The sequence below is a fragment of the Lepidochelys kempii genome, chromosome 4, assembly GCF_965140285.1.
Source record: "Lepidochelys kempii isolate rLepKem1 chromosome 4, rLepKem1.hap1, whole genome shotgun sequence".
Taxonomy (NCBI): Eukaryota; Metazoa; Chordata; order Testudines; family Cheloniidae; genus Lepidochelys; species Lepidochelys kempii.
Window position 1 is genome coordinate 66335284 of NC_136383.1, and position 17831 is coordinate 66353114.

The following is a 17831-nucleotide window of genomic DNA, read 5'->3' on the forward strand; positions in this document are numbered from 1 at the left end:
TTCTTTTTTCATCTGGAAATAATTGAACCACACCTGGAAATTGTTTTTAGTTCCTATGAAAGAAAAAAGGGCTTTCCATACTAAGTGTCCCATAGGAATATGCAGGCCAGATGCATGGTCAGATTTGGTACAATCATTACATGAAGTCATGACTGTCAAGAAATTCTGTATTTTCTGTGAAATGAGCATTTTCAGTGAACTCCCTTTTTCTCCCCTGAGAACAGTATATTGGGCCTGATTCACTTCTCTCTTATTCTGGTTTAAACTCCAGTAACTTCAGTGGAATTACTGTAGATCAGTGGTTCTCAACCATTTACCATTGTGTGCCATGTATACAGCTCTCTGTTACGTGGGCTGCATACACACAATATATATACTACCCGTATGGCCCTGAGGATGTCACATGGACCAGAGGTTGAGAACCACTGCTCTAGATTTACACCAATGGGAGAGGAGAATCAGGCCCATTGTGTTTAATGCAGATTTCTCCTAATTCCCCATAGCATTTAATAAGTCCCTCCTTGCCAGGAGTTCCACTTTCCACACTGGACCCTGTCAGTACATCTTACCTCAGAGCAATGCAAACAGTGTCAACATATCTCTCTGCTGATATTGCAGGAATGCAGGACTTCAATTACCTCAGCAGCAACTGCTTTGAAATCACAGTGGAGCTCAGCTGTGAAAAATTCCCATCAGAGGAAACTCTGAAGAACTACTGGGAGGACAACAAGAACTCACTTGTCAATTATATTGAGCAGGTAAATGGTCAAAATAGAGTTTTCTCTAGAGTAATGCAACTAAACAGAAACTGCCAACGGTGTTAATCTGATTATATGCTGTAGTTATGATTACTCCACACACATCCATAGGGGTAAATCCAGAACTAATAGGTTGCTAAAAATTCAAACTCATCTGGATCTAGATCTGATCTTTGATATGCTATAGTTAACAAGTATATGCCTGTGATTATGATGAGAAAAATAGCCTGTTAGTACAGCTGTTGAAGAATGGGACACATTTATTCTTGAATAATTTATATAAGAAAAAAAAGCCAAAGTTTGCCAGATCAAATATTTGCAATGAATAAATCACTGAGTTTTGACTGTTAGTTTTACGTGGGATGAAAAGGCAGTATATTTGCACTACAGAATTTCACCCTTTTGCTACAGGATCCCCCTGTTAACGGTCGAAAAAAAGCTTCAGCTTTGCACATGGGTTAATTTTAATTAAAATATGGTCTGACAAGGAATTTTCAGAGTTGTAGATACCGTGACACCTTAAATTGCCCGCTTCTGTAGAACTGCGGGCTAGATCACTGAAGTTCAGTTGCTCTCATCTGGTAGAGGATTTTACTCACCTTCTGGACTTTCCTACATGATACTGACTGGCCAGATTCTCAGCTATGGCTGAGGAGGGTGCAGTAGTACCCAGTAAAGGGTACTTGGCCTTGTTGCTCTCCTGTGCTATGTGCCAGGCTAATCCTTTGTCATAAATTTGAGCTGTCTAAAGGATGTTCTTGTCTAAATGATATCAGCTGCTAATAGTGCCTAAACGACAGCTGAAGATCAGCAGAGTGTAGAGAAGCCTCAGTTGCATACCCTATCCCCACTTGCACTGCTGAATGCTCTATACTGGCTAGTAATGCTGGTTTTAGAGCCACAGTCCAATGGTATTGCAACACAAAATGGCCACATTGCACCAGAGGTACAGTCTCCAAATGAGGATTCATGCTCCACTGATGTTAATGTGAGTTTTACCATTAACTACAATCGGAGCAGGATTGTATCTTGTGGGCTCAGTCCTCCAAGGGGCTGACTGTCTCATGTAAATTAGCTGATTTCATTGGGAGTTGAGGCTGCTCACACCCCATTTTAGGTTCTGAATGCCTTGCAGGATCAGACCCAAAATTCTTATATTTGAGAAAATTTAATAGCCTGTGGGAAAGATGTGCATCAGGCTGTCTCCCAACACCTTTCATAGAGTGTGAGAATACTAAGTAACAACAGGATTTGAGGGAATGCATACTTCCCTTCATGGTTTGCTGCATTTGTGATGAATGCTGCAGAGCAAAAAAACAAATTAGTCATATCAGCAGCTGAACTCCGTTGGCTCAATCACTTTGTAATATTCCAGTGTGAGGTTTAGAAATTATCCTTGCTACTTATTTTCATCATGTAGGTATGGGGTGGATAACATGCAGTTTCAGATATTTCATTGACTAAAACAGCTGGCTTTTCCTTTAGAAACAAGCACAAGTAATTTCCCATGTATCTCTGGCTTTTTCAGATACATCGGGGAGTGAAAGGATTTGTTAGAGATCTTCAGGGAAACCCGATTGCAAATGCTACCATTTCTGTGGAGGGAATAAACCATGACATTACATCAGGTGGGTGTCACACCTTAGGTGATTAAGTAAGGAGGCGTGCTAGAATGTATTGCTATGCCTCTGTAGCACGCAACCTGGAGTCGTAGCCTCTCAAATCTAATCTGATATTATTAGCTAAGTGTGGTCAGGCTGCATCAGTACTTAGATGGGAGACAACCTGGGGTTAGGAAGAAGTTTCCCTTGTGGGCAGGATGTTTCATATCGGCCATTTGCAGAATTTCTTGCACCTTTCTTTGAAGGAGATGATAGTGGCTGCTGTTGGAGACTGGTTTGGACTAAATAAATCACTGGTCTGATACAGTGAGACAATACGTTTAGTCCTAATCCCACATGCTATATGAAGTATTATGAAGTAGGTGACATCTTTATCTTTGAGAATATGTCTAGAATGTAATCACGGGGTGTGATTGCAGCTCAGGCTGACATCCTCAAGCTAGCTGCTGTGGCTTCACTGCTCTGGGATATGAGCTAGCAAGATTAAAACTAGTTTGGATACGTCGGTTTGAGCTGCAAACACACCGGTGACAGTTCCATAGTGACTCAGGGTTTGTGCAGACTATGTTCTTGAGCAATGTACTTTTGGAAGTGCCATCTCAAGGATGAAACCTAAAACTCTGGTCCAAATCCCTTGTGATCATTAAAGATCCCATTGTACTTTTTGTAGGATTAGGAGTGTTAATCCCTAATCTCATTGCCAAATTCCAGTTTGGGTAATTGCTTTCTGCCTAGCTCCCTGCTGCTTCAGTGAGATGGTGTACTTTTTCATTTCCTGTTCTAAAAATGTTGTTTAGTAGTAGTGTACCTTTTCATTTTTGCTGAATCTTACCCTAGAGATAGGCTTAGCAGTAGTTTCACATTGACTGTGTGTGAAGGGTTACCTATACATTCGTTGTCATTTTAAACAGCATTTTTTGGTGTAAGGTGCTAATTAAATAAATTTCCCATATTTTGTGGACTATTGTATGCTGGCACTGAATCCCACTATTCCACTGAATTGTATGGCCTGGGATTGCCACCCACTCAGATTGGCATTTCCCTTTGTGATGTGCCCACACGTTACAGGCAGTGGACAGCCATGCCACCAACCAGAAGAGCCAACAGTAACTTTAGCAGTACCTTCCACTGTACATAAAAAAGGGAAGGAGAGGTGAAAGGTAAAGAACAGTAAGTGACCTGCAAAGGGATTGAGAGAAGGAAGGGGGGTGGGGGGAAGAAAAGGATTATGTCCTCCATTTGAAAGGTCAGTATCCACTCCCTATTCTCTGCTGCAGTGCTGGGAGATTAAGATGTAGGATATTGCACTTCTATAGTAGATAAATGCACACAGCCATCACCCCATCATCTCAGATCACTGGATGTTTGTAAAACAGATAGCGGCAATGCAATATCAAAAGGTTTAGAAAGGTGGTCAAAAGTCAGGAAATCTCAAAAGCGAATGGTGAACCTTAATTCTGCTCTTCTGTGAAGGTTTTAACATACAATCTTGCTACAGTGCCAGCTAATAAAATAGATCATATTTTTTTCCACAGAATCTGTCTCTTTAAAGAAAAAATATGGGGGCACTTTAGTTTGATGCCTCCTGAAGCTTTCTCAATTGGACTTTCACCAACTCTGATTGTACTGACCCTGTCAAGTTTACTTGTGAACAATTATATAATATTCCCCTCTAGGCATAGAAGTTTGGTGGTGGTGGTTTTTTTTTTTTTTTTTTGAAGTGCTGGTGTAGTTGCAGAATTGCGCAGCAAGCATTTAGGAAAATACTGGCATAAGCAATGACACTGATTTCAAGTGGCATTGGTGAGTGACCTTCCAAAGGTTCTTCTAAACTCTGTGTAGTATGCAGGGATGAAGAATTCTTGACAAAGGGACTTTTGTAAACTCCGAAGAAATACCACACTATAAACAATGCCCAGTGGGCCTCTTTATCCACCCATTGGTGTAAAACTGGTGTAATGGAGTGGAGGGTTAGTTCTACTGTGTGGCTTTAGGATTATGACTTTTATATTTTTTCCTTCATTGATTCACTGTAAAGAAAGATTACATAGAATAATCTGGTCCCCCCCCTTCATTTATTGTCATCTTGATAAAAAATGATGCTTCTCTCACTGGGCTATATAATCTCTAGAGTATTTGAATCTTGATGGATGGGGATTTATTTCCTTAACTCACATGTTGATGGGAGACACCCGGGAAAACTGTATATATTAAAAAGATACTATATCCCTAAAGAGATTCCTTATTACAGGGTGACAGTTCTCATATTATCTATTTGCACAAGAGCTGTATCAGTAGTGAAGGGTGGCTAATATTTGTGGAAAACATCTTTTTATAAATAAATTAAAATGGTTTTATATCATTGCATAATTGCCTGGATATTGAAATCCAGGCTGGTATTTCTGGGATTATATTGTAATGGCATTTACAGCCCATCTTTTTTAGCCTAGGATAATGAGTTTCATTTCTTCAGATTCAATGTTTTTCTTTCTCTTCAGCCAAGGATGGTGATTACTGGAGATTGCTTACACCAGGAAACTATAAACTTACAGCCTCAGCACCAGGCTATCTAGCAATAACTAAAAAAGTGGCTGTTCCCTTTAGCCCTGCCATTGCGGTAAGTTCTCCCTCATTGGTTGGTTTTTCTTCCCCTATGAAAGAAGAATAATGGAGCATTGTTATTTATATTCTATGTATATTCACATATTTCATAAAAATATAAGTCTAAAGAAAAACCCTAGCTGCTCTTCATTCATAACTCTTTATAGACCCAAACCTCATCAGTTTAGAAAACAGACTGGAAATTTAGTCAGCCTGTGCACTCTTTCTAATGCTTGTTGGCTTCCACCAAGCAAGAGTAGTGTGTTTGAAGGTGTCTCATTTCTTTTTGCTATTAGTCTCGTCTTTATCCACATAGGTGGGTAAAAATTACACACACATGGATGGACATTAGCATTTTTGTTTAGATAGTCTTTTGGCAACTGAATATTTAGTTAAGATGAAAATCTCCTTTACCCCTGCGCAGAGGGCCAGCACTAGAATACTTACACCACTTATGTGCCAAATATACCCAAAACTAGGACTTCAGTGGGACTTAAGTAATGTATGGGTTTTGGTTTGACCCTCAGCACAGAGGTAAATTTCCCCCTTAAAAACTAACGTGGGACAAACCCAACCTGGATGTAACGCCATAGAACAGGGATGGGCAAACTTTTTGGCCCAAGGGCCACATCTGGGTGGGGAAATTGCATGCAGGGCCATAAATGTAGGCCTGGGGAGGGATTGGGGTGTGGGAGGGGGTGTACAAGGGGGTTCAGGGCAAGCTGTGGGGTGCAGGGAGCAGGCTCCGGCCCTCCCCACTCCTGGAAGTGGCCGGCACCATGTCCCTGCGGCCCCTGGGGGAGGGGAGGGCAGAGGGCTCTGCGTGCTGCCCTTGCCTGCGGGTACCTCCCCTGAAGCTCCCATTGGCTGCGGTTCCCCATTCCCGGCTGGCCAATGGGAGCTGCACAGGGCTATAGTTTGCCCATTCTTGCTGTGGAAGATGCACCAGGGAAGATTTTAGATCAGTACCTCTCTTTAAAATTATTTCTGGTAGACAATCAGCAGTGAGTGAACATAATATGACATTTATTAGGACATACTAACAGCACATTGTAGCAGGGTTGCTATTTACTGAGTGCCCCCTCATGGCCAGTGGTATTCTGCTACTAATGTCTCCCCCCTTCAGGGCCCCTTAATAACTCATAGTTAATAGGTAATTAAAACATTCCCCTCCAGCCCCAATCTCAGTCTGGTCAGTCTCCTGTAGGTAGAGACACCCCAATCCTTCATCCCAGACCTAGCTCCAATTCAAAGTCTTTTAGGCTGTACCTGGCAGGAGCTTTGCCTTCTTTGGCTTCCAGGCTCCCACATCCTTCTCTCAGTCAAGGTGTCTAGTAGGAGCTGGGCCCAGTACCCTCATGCTTCACTTGGATAAAATTCAGCCTTCTTGCCTGGCTTCTAGGCCCAAACCATTCTTTGACTCAGGGGCTCTAGTGGGAGCCACCCGAGCACTCTCAAGGTCTTCCCTACAGAAGCCTGTCACACTCACTGCAGGCTCTACAGTTTTCAAGACTTCATTACTTCCTCCTGCTGCTCTTTTCAGGGAAATCACCTAGTCTCTCCCAGGTGTCTGCTTCTGTAATCAGCATTGGCTAGTTTCAGCCCTCAATGGGTGAGTCACCCTATTACATACCTAAAATGGTTTGTATGTGAGAAGGAACTCTGTGGTGGCATAAGATAGCATATGTGTTGCTCTGCCATGCAGCAGACAACTGCCTGAATTCTGATCTTGGTGTTTTTCTCCCTGTATTGATAAGTGGTGGACAAAGCCACAGTGGTAATTCATATCATTGCATGCTAAAGGAGTTAGGTAGTCAGCTGTTATTGAATTTCAATGGAAGTTGGGCACCTAACTCCTTTAGAGTCTTTTGAAAAACCAAACCTAAAATGGGGGAACATCCACTCAGATCCCAATAAATTTGTTGTCCTATAATTCCTTTCAGTTAATTAATCCAAACATGGACCTCCCTTCCGTGCCCTACATTTCCTGAAGCATGTGTTTTAAAAGTCACCTTTTGGATTGTTTCTCTGACCTAGGTTGATTTTGAGCTGGAGTCATTGTCTGAAAGAAAAGAAGAGGAGAAAGAAGAGTTGATGGAGTGGTGGAAGATGATGTCAGAAACTTTAAATTTCTAAGTGAAGTCTTCGAATTTGCAGCTTTTAATCTATTATGTGTTGCAATTAGTATAATGTGCTGTGGACAGACCCTATATTTTAGATCTTGTGCAGTTCACTATATTTAACTTCGATTTTTTTCAGTAATCTTTTGATTAGTACCAGCACTACTTAAAAAAACTACAAGGCTACTAACTAGACAAATAAAAATTATTAATTTTTATTCCATACTGTTAAAGAAAATTTACTCTCCTACATATACAATACACAAAAAAATGAGTGAATGTCTCAGCAGCCTAAGTGGAAATACAATCTTCTGTGTGTAATTTGCAAGTCCAGAATTTGTAGGTTAACTCTGGATTTAAAAATACCCATAATTCTTAGTCAGTTTCAGATACTGGCAGAAATGTCTGGCAATGCATATGAGCAGAGATGTTCTATACTGAGTTATAATGAATGTAGTTGAAAAGGTGTATAAAAACAGTTTGGTGTTATAAGTAATGTTTCACAAGAATTAAAATCCAATATAAAATTCTCTGTCTTTGGTGGTGGAAGCTATTTAAACAAATAAACATCAACGTATAGCTTCATTTTAGTAATGTGGAAGGAACTTGTATAAGCATTTTTACTGAAGACCACCTAATATTAATAATAGGGGATAATGTAACTTTATCCCTTAATCTGTTACTGATACTCCAAGGTTGGATTTGGGGTTTTTTGGTCACTCACTAATGAAGTTAAAATTCTGAATAGCAAAAGAAGGAATGCTGCAAAGTGTGGATTTTGTTAATATGCTTCTTGTGCTTGTGGGGTGTTCCAGTGAGGAAAATGTTCAGTGTTTCAGCTGATATATAACTACTAGTCACCCAGTTATGGAAGAACTGCCAAAGGTTTCAGTATGGTTTGGATGAGCAGCCAAAAGTTCTAGTGCTCATCCAAAGCCACCTGACTCTCTTCAATTTACAAAATGGGTTGGAAATCTACTAAGGACAGGCATTCTTTGGTCTGAGCCAGGCAGTAGTAGTGTTGTTTGTTTGTCCCACTCTTGGTCTTGTCTATATCTAGGAGAAACACAGGTGAAATATATATACTAAATATATAGAAATATATATACTAAAATTTTACCAAAATATTTTACAAGGAAAAAATACATTTAAGTTCTGGACAAATTTTTGGACCTCCAATTTATTTTTAATTATCCGAATCAGTTTGTTTCATTATTTAGTCCATAAAAAATGAAACTTTCAGAAGTCACAGTATAAACGTAGACACCAGATCCTCAGCTGATGTAAACTGACATGGTTACATTGAAATCAATGGAACTATGCCACTTTATACCAGCTAGGATCTGACTGAAAGTTTAGAGTGTACTGCTGTGTGTCATTTAATTTAGGATCAGGTGTTTGACTCTTTTTTTCCCCCCAACAAGGAACGGAACAGAAGAAATAGAATATTGTACCATCCTCTCTCAAAGAAATCTGTAGTTTTATTAGCTTGTATTTTCAGTCAATGGGGGTTGCAGGATTCAAAAATTAAGTCATCAGTGCCCAATCTTGCTCCCATTGAAGTCAATGTGAAAAGTTACTTCATGTGTTTAGGAACAGACCCTAACTTGATCTGCTCAAGATACTAGCTTGACAATCACAGCAAATGGTGTCCTTGGACTTCTTGCATTTCTTAAACAAACATAGCTCTTTGACTTTTAAAATAAAATGCCCAAGATACTGCATGTGTTCCTACACTGAACAAGTAATGGAAATGAATAACCTGATTCCTAATGAACCAAAAAATGAGTAACATGTAGATCAGTGCTACGTAAAGTAGTAGACACTGGACTACAAATCCCAAAGGAACTCTTCTATTAAGAGTTGTAACGATGGATTAAGCTGAAACTCAGTGAATTTTGTAACTATATCTCAGTCATGCCGAAGAACCTTTGTCACAAACACAAAAAAAGACATTGATACACAGACATTTTGGTAAAAAAAGGTAACTCCACCTCCCTTCCCAGTGTGTGTAAAAAGTCAAGGAGACAAACACCTACTACACAGTAGCTTAAAATGTAGAGACGTTAAATACAAAACCATGTGTCTGTATGATTAAATGTATGGAACTAATGATACTGGGTTCAGATAAGATGGGCAAAATAAAAAGAATAGTATGAATTAAAACAAAGGAGTGCTGGCATTTGGCAATGGCTACAGAGTTGCTTTCAGCCTGTAAATTATTGTAACAAGGCAAGTGTAGATTTGTACAAAATACAACATAAAACAGCATAATGTTAGGCCAGAAGGTGCTGTTATATGGAGCAACTCCCATCATGTAGCCAATTTTTCTGCATAGGGAATTCTGTGGTATAGTGCAGACATTATCAAACTGAACCTCATAATGTATTTTTAAGCCTTGCTTGTATTCCATGCATGCCATTATCTGGTCTATTGTTTTATGCATTTGTAAATGAAATGTAATGTCCCCTAAGCTATCGTTGTTTTACTTCAGATGTCTGCTTGCTATTAGCTGTACTGAAACAGGCTAAAGTAATTAAATATAACAGCACCAGAACCACTGCCACTGTTCTTACTGTATGTAAAAATGCTTAAGAACAGCATAACCAGGAGTGTCAATAAATTGTTTATGTAGCTTCTCTAACTGAACTGATCTGTGCTTTAGGATTGTGTACATTGCAATGGAATATTAAAAGTGTGTTACGTGATGCAGAGTTCTTTGGTTGAAAAAGACACATACTGTACTATTGTACAATAAATAGACAGGTCTATTTAAAATGTACCCCTTTTCATTTCCTGAATGCTGAAAGGGCCCAGAATGTGTGCCATGTTTCAGGTGCTTCTCCTACTGCAGTATTTCTGGGAATCCCTATATTTAGAATGGCAGATACCATGGTTGACAATACTACAGGTGACAAATGTCCAGCTATTAATATGCTCACTATTGCAGTATTGCCAACCCCAGCATTCAAAAATCATGAATTTTAAAAGTCATGAGATTAAAAAAACATTTTGGGTTCTTTTTCTTTACCTTTTGGTTTCTGAGCTTTGAGGATGCACTTGGTTCATGTTTCCAAGCTTTTCCTACACAACCATGAGGGCCAGAAACTTACTTAAAAAAAAAAGAAAAGAAAAATGGAGGCTCTCACATAATCCTATGCCTCCAGGAGCAAAGGCTCTAAGAAAGACACCACAAGATTGCAAGAGCTGGCAATAGTGCTGTATATCTTTGCTAATAGTGATTGAGGGGCTTGCAGTATAACTGTATTGGGTGGCCTTCAAACCCTGATTCCTGCTCAGCCTGTCTCCTTCACTTTGCTCCTCCGAGCCCTAGATATTATATTTCAACTTCATTTTTACAACCAGCACATAAGCACCTTTTATTACAGATCTAGATCTACACTGAATTAAATGCAAGACTGAATAATGCACTGTCTAGTATCCTTGTGGCCTTTATATTACCTTTTCTGTTATCGCAAGGTACCACAAATAGTCGTACTGAAGACACGATTGCATGGAAGAAGTCATCGAGCAGAGAAGCTGGCGGTTTTAGGAGCTGTGTAGGGGACAGTTGGGGCAGTCAGCATCTGGGAAGGTTATTGGAAACAGTTCAGCATTATGATATTAGCTAGATCTTTCCGCTAAATATTTAGCCACAAAATGCTACAAGCAGATTGGAGCCCTAGAATCAGTGCAATCAACATCTTATCTGTACATTTAGGTCCTGATCTAAAGATGAGAGAAATCAATAGAAACTCCCTTTATTGGACTTTGTTTCAGGCTCCTAGTCAGAAATCTATGTGATTGTCCCAGACATGTGGGAAGAAAGACAAAATGCAAGGGTTGTGTGGTTTAATTAGGCTGCAACTTATTAACTTCACTCATCTGGGAACTAATTAGCAAAAACTCATATAGCACAGGTCATGAGTCCTTCCTTAATCCTTTCCACCCGGTGAAGTCTGCCATTAGTCCCCTATCCCACCACAGCTGGTCCCAGCCCATTGCTGGAACCCTACTATGCTCCCTCATAAGGGGGCTGAGTGTAGAGGGCAGGAAGGATTATCTTCTTGCTGTACTAAATATTTGGACCCCAGACCTGTTCTTCAGGTTCTTTAGGGGACATCTTCCCCTAAACCCACTTCCAAGTCTGGTTCATCAGCAAACTAGATACCTGCCACCTACTAGACTTTTATAGGGTAAGCAAAATAAATGTATGCCTTCTCCTCCTCTGCAACAATTTAACAGTCAAATTTTATAGCAAAGGAAGCAGTGTCTTTGGATTGCCACCTCTCTTCCATTGTCTTGATAGTGCTCTCCCATTTATTCCTATTAATAAATAGTGCTTTACAAACATTGGCTCATTAACCATTACACCTCTCTTAGGCAGATATTATATGCATTTACAGATGGGGAAATTAAGTCAGAATAGTTAAGGGCTTTATTGTGCTCCTAAGGTCTTGTCCCACACTTGGGGGCACTGTGGTGGTGCACCGTCCCAGTGGGAGCTCACTAAGACAATAGATGAAATCCTGATGCCAGTGAAGGCCCTGGCAAAACTCCCATTGATTTTTAATGGGGCCAGAATTTCACCCAACATACTGAAATACATATGCATATATAAAATACATAGTGCATTCTAGAGCCAGGGGCATGGTCACAGCAGAGAGATTAGGGCTCTGGCCTTGGCATCTCCCCATTCAGCTTTGGTTTGTAGTTTTGCATAGTCATTGGGCTCAAAGTAACACAAAAACCACACCGTGCCCAGAACCAAACCCTGGTGTCATGTATCCACAGGATCAGCAGTAGGCCCCAGCTTTTCAGCAGTCTCTGGAGGAATCACTTCAATCATGAAGACTCCTAAGGGGCCTCACTCTTCCTTCAGTGCAGGCTGGAGCCCACGGCTGTCACCAGGGTGGGGTGAGTGGGGCATCCCCATGGTGCAAAAGTGTGTGTGTGTGTGGGGCGGGGGGCAAATGAAAAAATAGAGTGGACAAAAAAAAATGGTAGGGGGTAGAGACTTGCAGGACTGGGATCCTGAAGGATCCATTGCCATAATAGCAGGAGTAGGATAAATTTTTTTTCCAAACAATGTAAGTGGGAGTGGGAATTGCAGGGTGGGATGGGGTCAGGATGGGAGAGGGAATAAAAAAAAATAGTCCCATGCAGGGGTCTAGGAGGGAGCACAAATATACTTGCTTGCCTTGGGCACTAAAACGTCTATTTACAGCACTGATGCAGCCTCTGAGACTGAGGCTTGAGGCTCAAGCACTCCTGTTTCATCTGATCTCTTCCCAGGTACGCCAATGGAGGTAGATTCCTAGTCAGAGGCTTGTACACACTTCAGGATCTAATGCACCTCTACAATTATTTGCAGTGTCACCAAGGCAGTGTTTTCAAAACAATAGGGTGTATTTTTCAACTGGAAGTCCTTAGGTTAGAATAGAGAAATAAAGGTTAACATGTAGTCCATCCGGCCAACCCAGAGCAATTCACCAGCCAAGCAATACTTGACTCCATTTTAGGCTCTTCCAGAAGCCTACCATTTATCCCCGGCTGGTCACCTTCCAGCCTTTGCCCTCAAGCTGGTCTCTGCTCAGCATCATGTTGAGAGGTTGTGGGGGATGTTCTTCCTCTTGGTCATTGATTGCTAGGATGTTCTGGTCACTGGGGCTTCCCATGGTCTCTTTTGGATGCTGCACTGATATGGGTCACTTTCAGCACATTCCAGCCAGTTTCTTAATGACCCATTTATTGTGCCCAGAGAGAAGGCAACACACACTCTCATGCCTCCTGTGCTGACCCAAGAGCAGACTTAACCCTTTCCTACCACCTCTGGATAGCAATGGAATGTACAAAGGAAAACTGAGGCACACATAGGCTTCATCAACACATTACAAAAAATTCCCACTTCATCACACATAGGTACAAATGCTCTTGAGCATTAGCACAGTGTGTAATCTTGTCCAACCCACTTAACAAGGCTGAAGAGGTAGTCATTGTGACAGCACAGAGCAGAGCACAAGCATTCATTAATTGAAATCCCATTCATAGTCCATGAGACCACTTCTTAGAACATAAGCTCCTTGGGACAGTGCCTTTGTATGTGTTTGCACAGCACGTAGTAAATAGGTGCTATGGGGGGCCTCTGGGAGTTACTTCAGGAGAGATACTTGTGACGGGTTGGATCACAGAAACCCCGTTGGGACTGCCACCCGATGTGCCAAGACTACTTCTGCCCCTGCTTTCCCTGCCAGCTTAGCGGTTTTGCTGAGCCAGCACCCTATTTTGCTGAGCCAGACATGCCAGTCTGCTCCAACATAGACCCACGGTCTGATCTACATGTCCCCAAAGCTACAGGCTTGATTGAAAGCAACTTAAGAAGTGTTCCTGCCTTTAACACTCAGATGCCCAACTCCCAATGGGGTCCAAACCCTAAATAAATCCGTTTTACCCTGTATAAAGCTTATACAGGGTAAACTCATAAATTGTTTGCCCTCTATAATACTGATAGAGAGATACACACAGCTGTCCCCCCAAGTATTAATACATACTCTGGGTTAATTAGTAAGTAAAAAGTGATTTTATTAAATACAGAAAGTAGGATTTAAGTGCTTCCAAGTAGCAACAGACAGAACAAAGTGAATTACCAAGCAAAATAAAATAAAACACGCAAGTCTATGTCTAATCAAACTGAATACAGATAAAATCTCACCAGTTCCAGTAAGCTTTCTTTTACAGACTACTCTCCTAGTCTGGGTCCAGCAATCACTCACACTCCCTGTAGTTACTGTCCTTTGTTCCAGTTTCTTTCAGGTATCCTTGGGGGTGGAGAGGCTCTCTTTAGCCAGCAGAAGACCAAATGGAAGGGTCTCAGAAGGGTTTAAATAGACTTTCTCTTGTGGGTGGAGACCCCCTCTTCTCTCCTATGCAAAGTCCAGTGACAAAATGGAGTATTGGAGTCACCTGGGCAAATCACATGTCCATGCATGACTGAGTTTCTTACCAGCCAAGCCACATTTCTGGGAAAGCCCAGATGTGGATTGGCATCTCCAAGTTCATTGTTGGCTTGACTGGGCACTTACTGAGAATAGTCTTTTCTCAGGAAACTGACTAACAGCTTCACTAAAACCTACTCAGAATCAAACAAGTATGCAGCCAATATTCATAACTTCGAATACAAAAATGATACATGCATACAAATAGGATTAATAAATTCAGTAGATCATACCCTTTACAGAGATATGTTACATGGCATACATAGCTGTCATAAATATAAAGGGAAGGGTAAACACCTTTAAATCCCTCCTGGCCAGAGAAAAAATCCTTTCACCTGTAAAGGGTTAAGAAGCTAAGATAACCTCACTGGCACCTGACCAAAATGACCAATGAGGAGACAAGATACTTTCAAAGCTGGAGGAGGGAACAAAGGGTCCTCTCTGTCTGTGTGATGTTTTTGCCAGGACCAGAGTAGTAATGCAGGTCAGAACTCCTGTAAAGAGTTAGTAAGCAATCTAGCTAGATATGCATTAGATTCAGTTTTGTTTAAATGGCTGATAAAATAAGCTGTACTGAATGGAATGTATATTCCTGTTTTTGTCTTTTTGTAACTTAAGGTTTTGCCTAGAGGGATTCTCTATGTTTTGAATTGATTACCCTGTATTTACCATCCTGGTTTTACAGAGGTGATTCTTTTACTTTAATTAAAATTCTTCCTTTAAGAACCTGATTGCTTTTCCATTGTTCTTAAGATCCAAGGGTTTGGGTCTGTGTTCATCTATGCAAATTGGTGAGGATTTTTATCAAGCCTTCCCCAGGAAAGGGGGTGTAGTGTTTGGGGGGATATTTTGGTGGGGGAGACTTTTCCAAGTGGGCACTTCCCCTGTTATTTTTTTAGACACTTTGGTGGTGGCAGAATAAGGTCCAGGGACAAAAGGTAAAACAGTTTGTACCTTGGGGAAGTTTTAACCTAAGCTGGTAAAAATGCAGGTCCCCACATCTATACCCTAGAGTTCAGAGTGGAGAAGGAACCTTGAGAGTAGCATAAAACACATTCTAGTTATGTCATATATTTCCATAAAGTCTCATGGGGGGCACCATCACAATACTAAACAATAATAGGATTATTAAACTAAACAATAATTGCCTCATGTGACCGGACTGTAAAACAGTGTAAATAATAAAGGAGGAACAGTTACTGTCAATAGTGAAGGGAAGAAAAAGCAACACCCTGCCACATAGACAGCAGTGTTGGCCAAGTTCTTGCTCTGTACTCCGCACATTCTGTGCCTTAAATATCTAATGCACACTGTGCAGTATCAACAAACCTCTTCCACCTTCCAACAACATTAGCACCCAAGGGAAGGTAATCAAACTCCAAACACTAAAGGACTGTAAGTAATGGTAGGATAGTGGATAGGAATTTGTGAATGAGACTTGTTTATTAAAAATAGTTATCTCAAAGGTGGGTTTGTGTGACTGCCATAGTGAGAATCACATCGGTCCCAATCCAGCGAAATGCATTGACTTCAGTGGGACTACTCTTGTGTTTCAAGTTAATTACATGCGTAAATGCTTTGTTGGCTTGATACCATAGTATTCTGAAAAGGAAAGCTTCAGAGTGGAGGTGTGGCTTCTGACTTGTCCTGCCAATGTTAGAACTTTCTGCATGTCTCTGTTTCTCACGCACAGGTGAGCAAATGGAAGGGAGAAAAAAAAAAGGTGCTGATTTTGAATTATGAGACGGGAATAACTGTCTCGAGCCTTCTGCAGCAGACTGCAAACCTGAGCGAAGAGGGAAATTACTGCTGAACCATATCACAACAACACATGATACATTTCTGCCCCAGTAAAGGCAGAAACACTCTCTTGAGCTCTCTCCTTCCAAATAGACCCTACAACCCCAGCATCAACTGCCCTTTTGTATATATGATTATATGCCATTTCAGTTTCAAGACATGAAACATTTGCACAATCTTGTGATCATTTTTGTAATATCTTAAAAGTTAGACATAGCTTGCAGTGGATTTTTTTTTTTAAGAAGGAAAAAATTTGAAAGACATTATAAATTAGGTCAGTGGATATTTGTTTGCCGATGGTATTATAAGATGCCAGGATAAACCCACATTAACAAGATAAGTATTCACTACTGTTAGGTATAGCTTTACATACATTTCTGGCATATTACCTTATAAGCGTGCTCAGTTAATAGTCTCCTGGAAAACTACACACACACACAGAGCACACTTAAATGAGAACAACTGTCCCTGGAATATAGAAACTGATCTAATGGAAGTTTTCTTCTGAAAAGCAGCTAAACTGGAAAATTTTTCACTTCGACTTTTGAAATTAATTTCTCTCCTTACTTTAAATCTGAGGCATTTCTAATTCCATTTTAGCTATAAAGCATTGTGGTTTCTAAACTACAAATATTCCTAGGACAGAAATACACAAACTAAAGCAAAAAAAAAAAAACAAACAAAAACAAACAAACAAAAAAACTGGGTAAGTATTTCCAAAGCACCTAAGTGATTTAGGAGCCTAAGTCCCATTGAAAATCCAATGCATGGGCAAACAAATATTTACTGTACTGCATATTATTAAAAGACAATGCTTTTGAAAAATTGACATGAGGACTATGTAGTTCTCAAAGGTCTTCACTTTCTAACTTCACTATCAATCTTTGTGGTAAGTATTTCCCTAAATTTTATGTATATATATAACCTAGATTAGAGGGATAGGCTGTTAAATGACTCAATGGACAGGGCTGGAAAAAATAAAATACCCAATTCCAAGGGTGGTATTCGGGGGAAGGGGGAGAGGGGGCTCTGGAGACTATAGCCACCCAAAAATTTGCCTTAGCCACCCCATAGCAGCTGCCGCTCTCTGGCCACCGAGCCCTGAAAGCAGAGCGGAGACAGCGGTGGCTGCTGGCTGAGCATCCAGCTCCAGCAACAACACAGGAATGAGCCCTGGCGGGGGGCAGGGGTGTCCAAGGGCAGCCCACAGCCATGTCCCCATCCACCGGGGCATGCTGCCAAGGGCAGGTGGAGAGTCCGTGGCTCTCCACAGCGGCCTGGCCTGACCTGCTCTGGCCTGCTCCTGGGCCCCACCCCATTGTCACTGCTCCCCAGGCACTGCAAGGTCTTTGTTCGCACTGAAGCTAGGTCCCCCCACGTGGGTGGCTTTACTGTCTGCGATCAGCCGGCATCGCACGCTGCTTGGCTCTAGCTTCCAGCCTCTGACCTGGCCAGAGGTCAGGGCCTTGCGGGGAGAGAAGGGGCAGGGATTGGGGTCTCATGGTGATGGGGGACTAAAGCCCACCTCAGCCCATCCCCCTCCACTGGGAAGAGGCTGGTGTCCTCCCTGCCCAAGTCTCTTTCAACTTGACTCCACAATTATTTTTAAACCAGAATCTGAACTTTTTAAAAATGTTCGGAACTGCTAGAGTACAGTGATATCACTTAACTTTCAAAGCAGCAAAATGTTTTTTCATTAGTTCTATCAGTGTTCCCCAGTATGTGAATGGGAAATCTCTCTCTAACTAACAAAGCTTTCAAAGCATAGAAGAGGGCTGTTCAGTCTAACAAACAAAGATGTAACAAGATCCAATGGCCGGAAACTGAAGGCAGACAAATTCAGACAGAAACAAGTCACAATTTCTTTACGCTAAGGGTAATTATCCATTGAAACAACTCTCCTCGGGGTGTGGTGGATTGTCCATTACTTGAAGT

At 41.2% G+C, this 17831-nt stretch overlaps 1 protein-coding gene across 1 annotated transcript in view; it reads left to right on the top strand.

Moving 5' to 3' along the window:
• CPE (carboxypeptidase E) overlaps positions 1 to 9809 on the top strand; it is a 90052-nt gene extending 80243 nt beyond the window's left edge. The window contains exons 6-9 of the mRNA XM_073341557.2: positions 619 to 758; positions 2287 to 2386; positions 4879 to 4997; positions 7019 to 9809. Of these exons, the coding sequence (XP_073197658.1) occupies positions 619 to 758; positions 2287 to 2386; positions 4879 to 4997; positions 7019 to 7117 (458 nt within the window). The 3' untranslated portion in view covers positions 7118 to 9809. The remainder of the gene's footprint in view (positions 1 to 618; positions 759 to 2286; positions 2387 to 4878; positions 4998 to 7018) is intronic.
• Positions 9810 to 17831: the final 8022 nt, after the last annotated feature.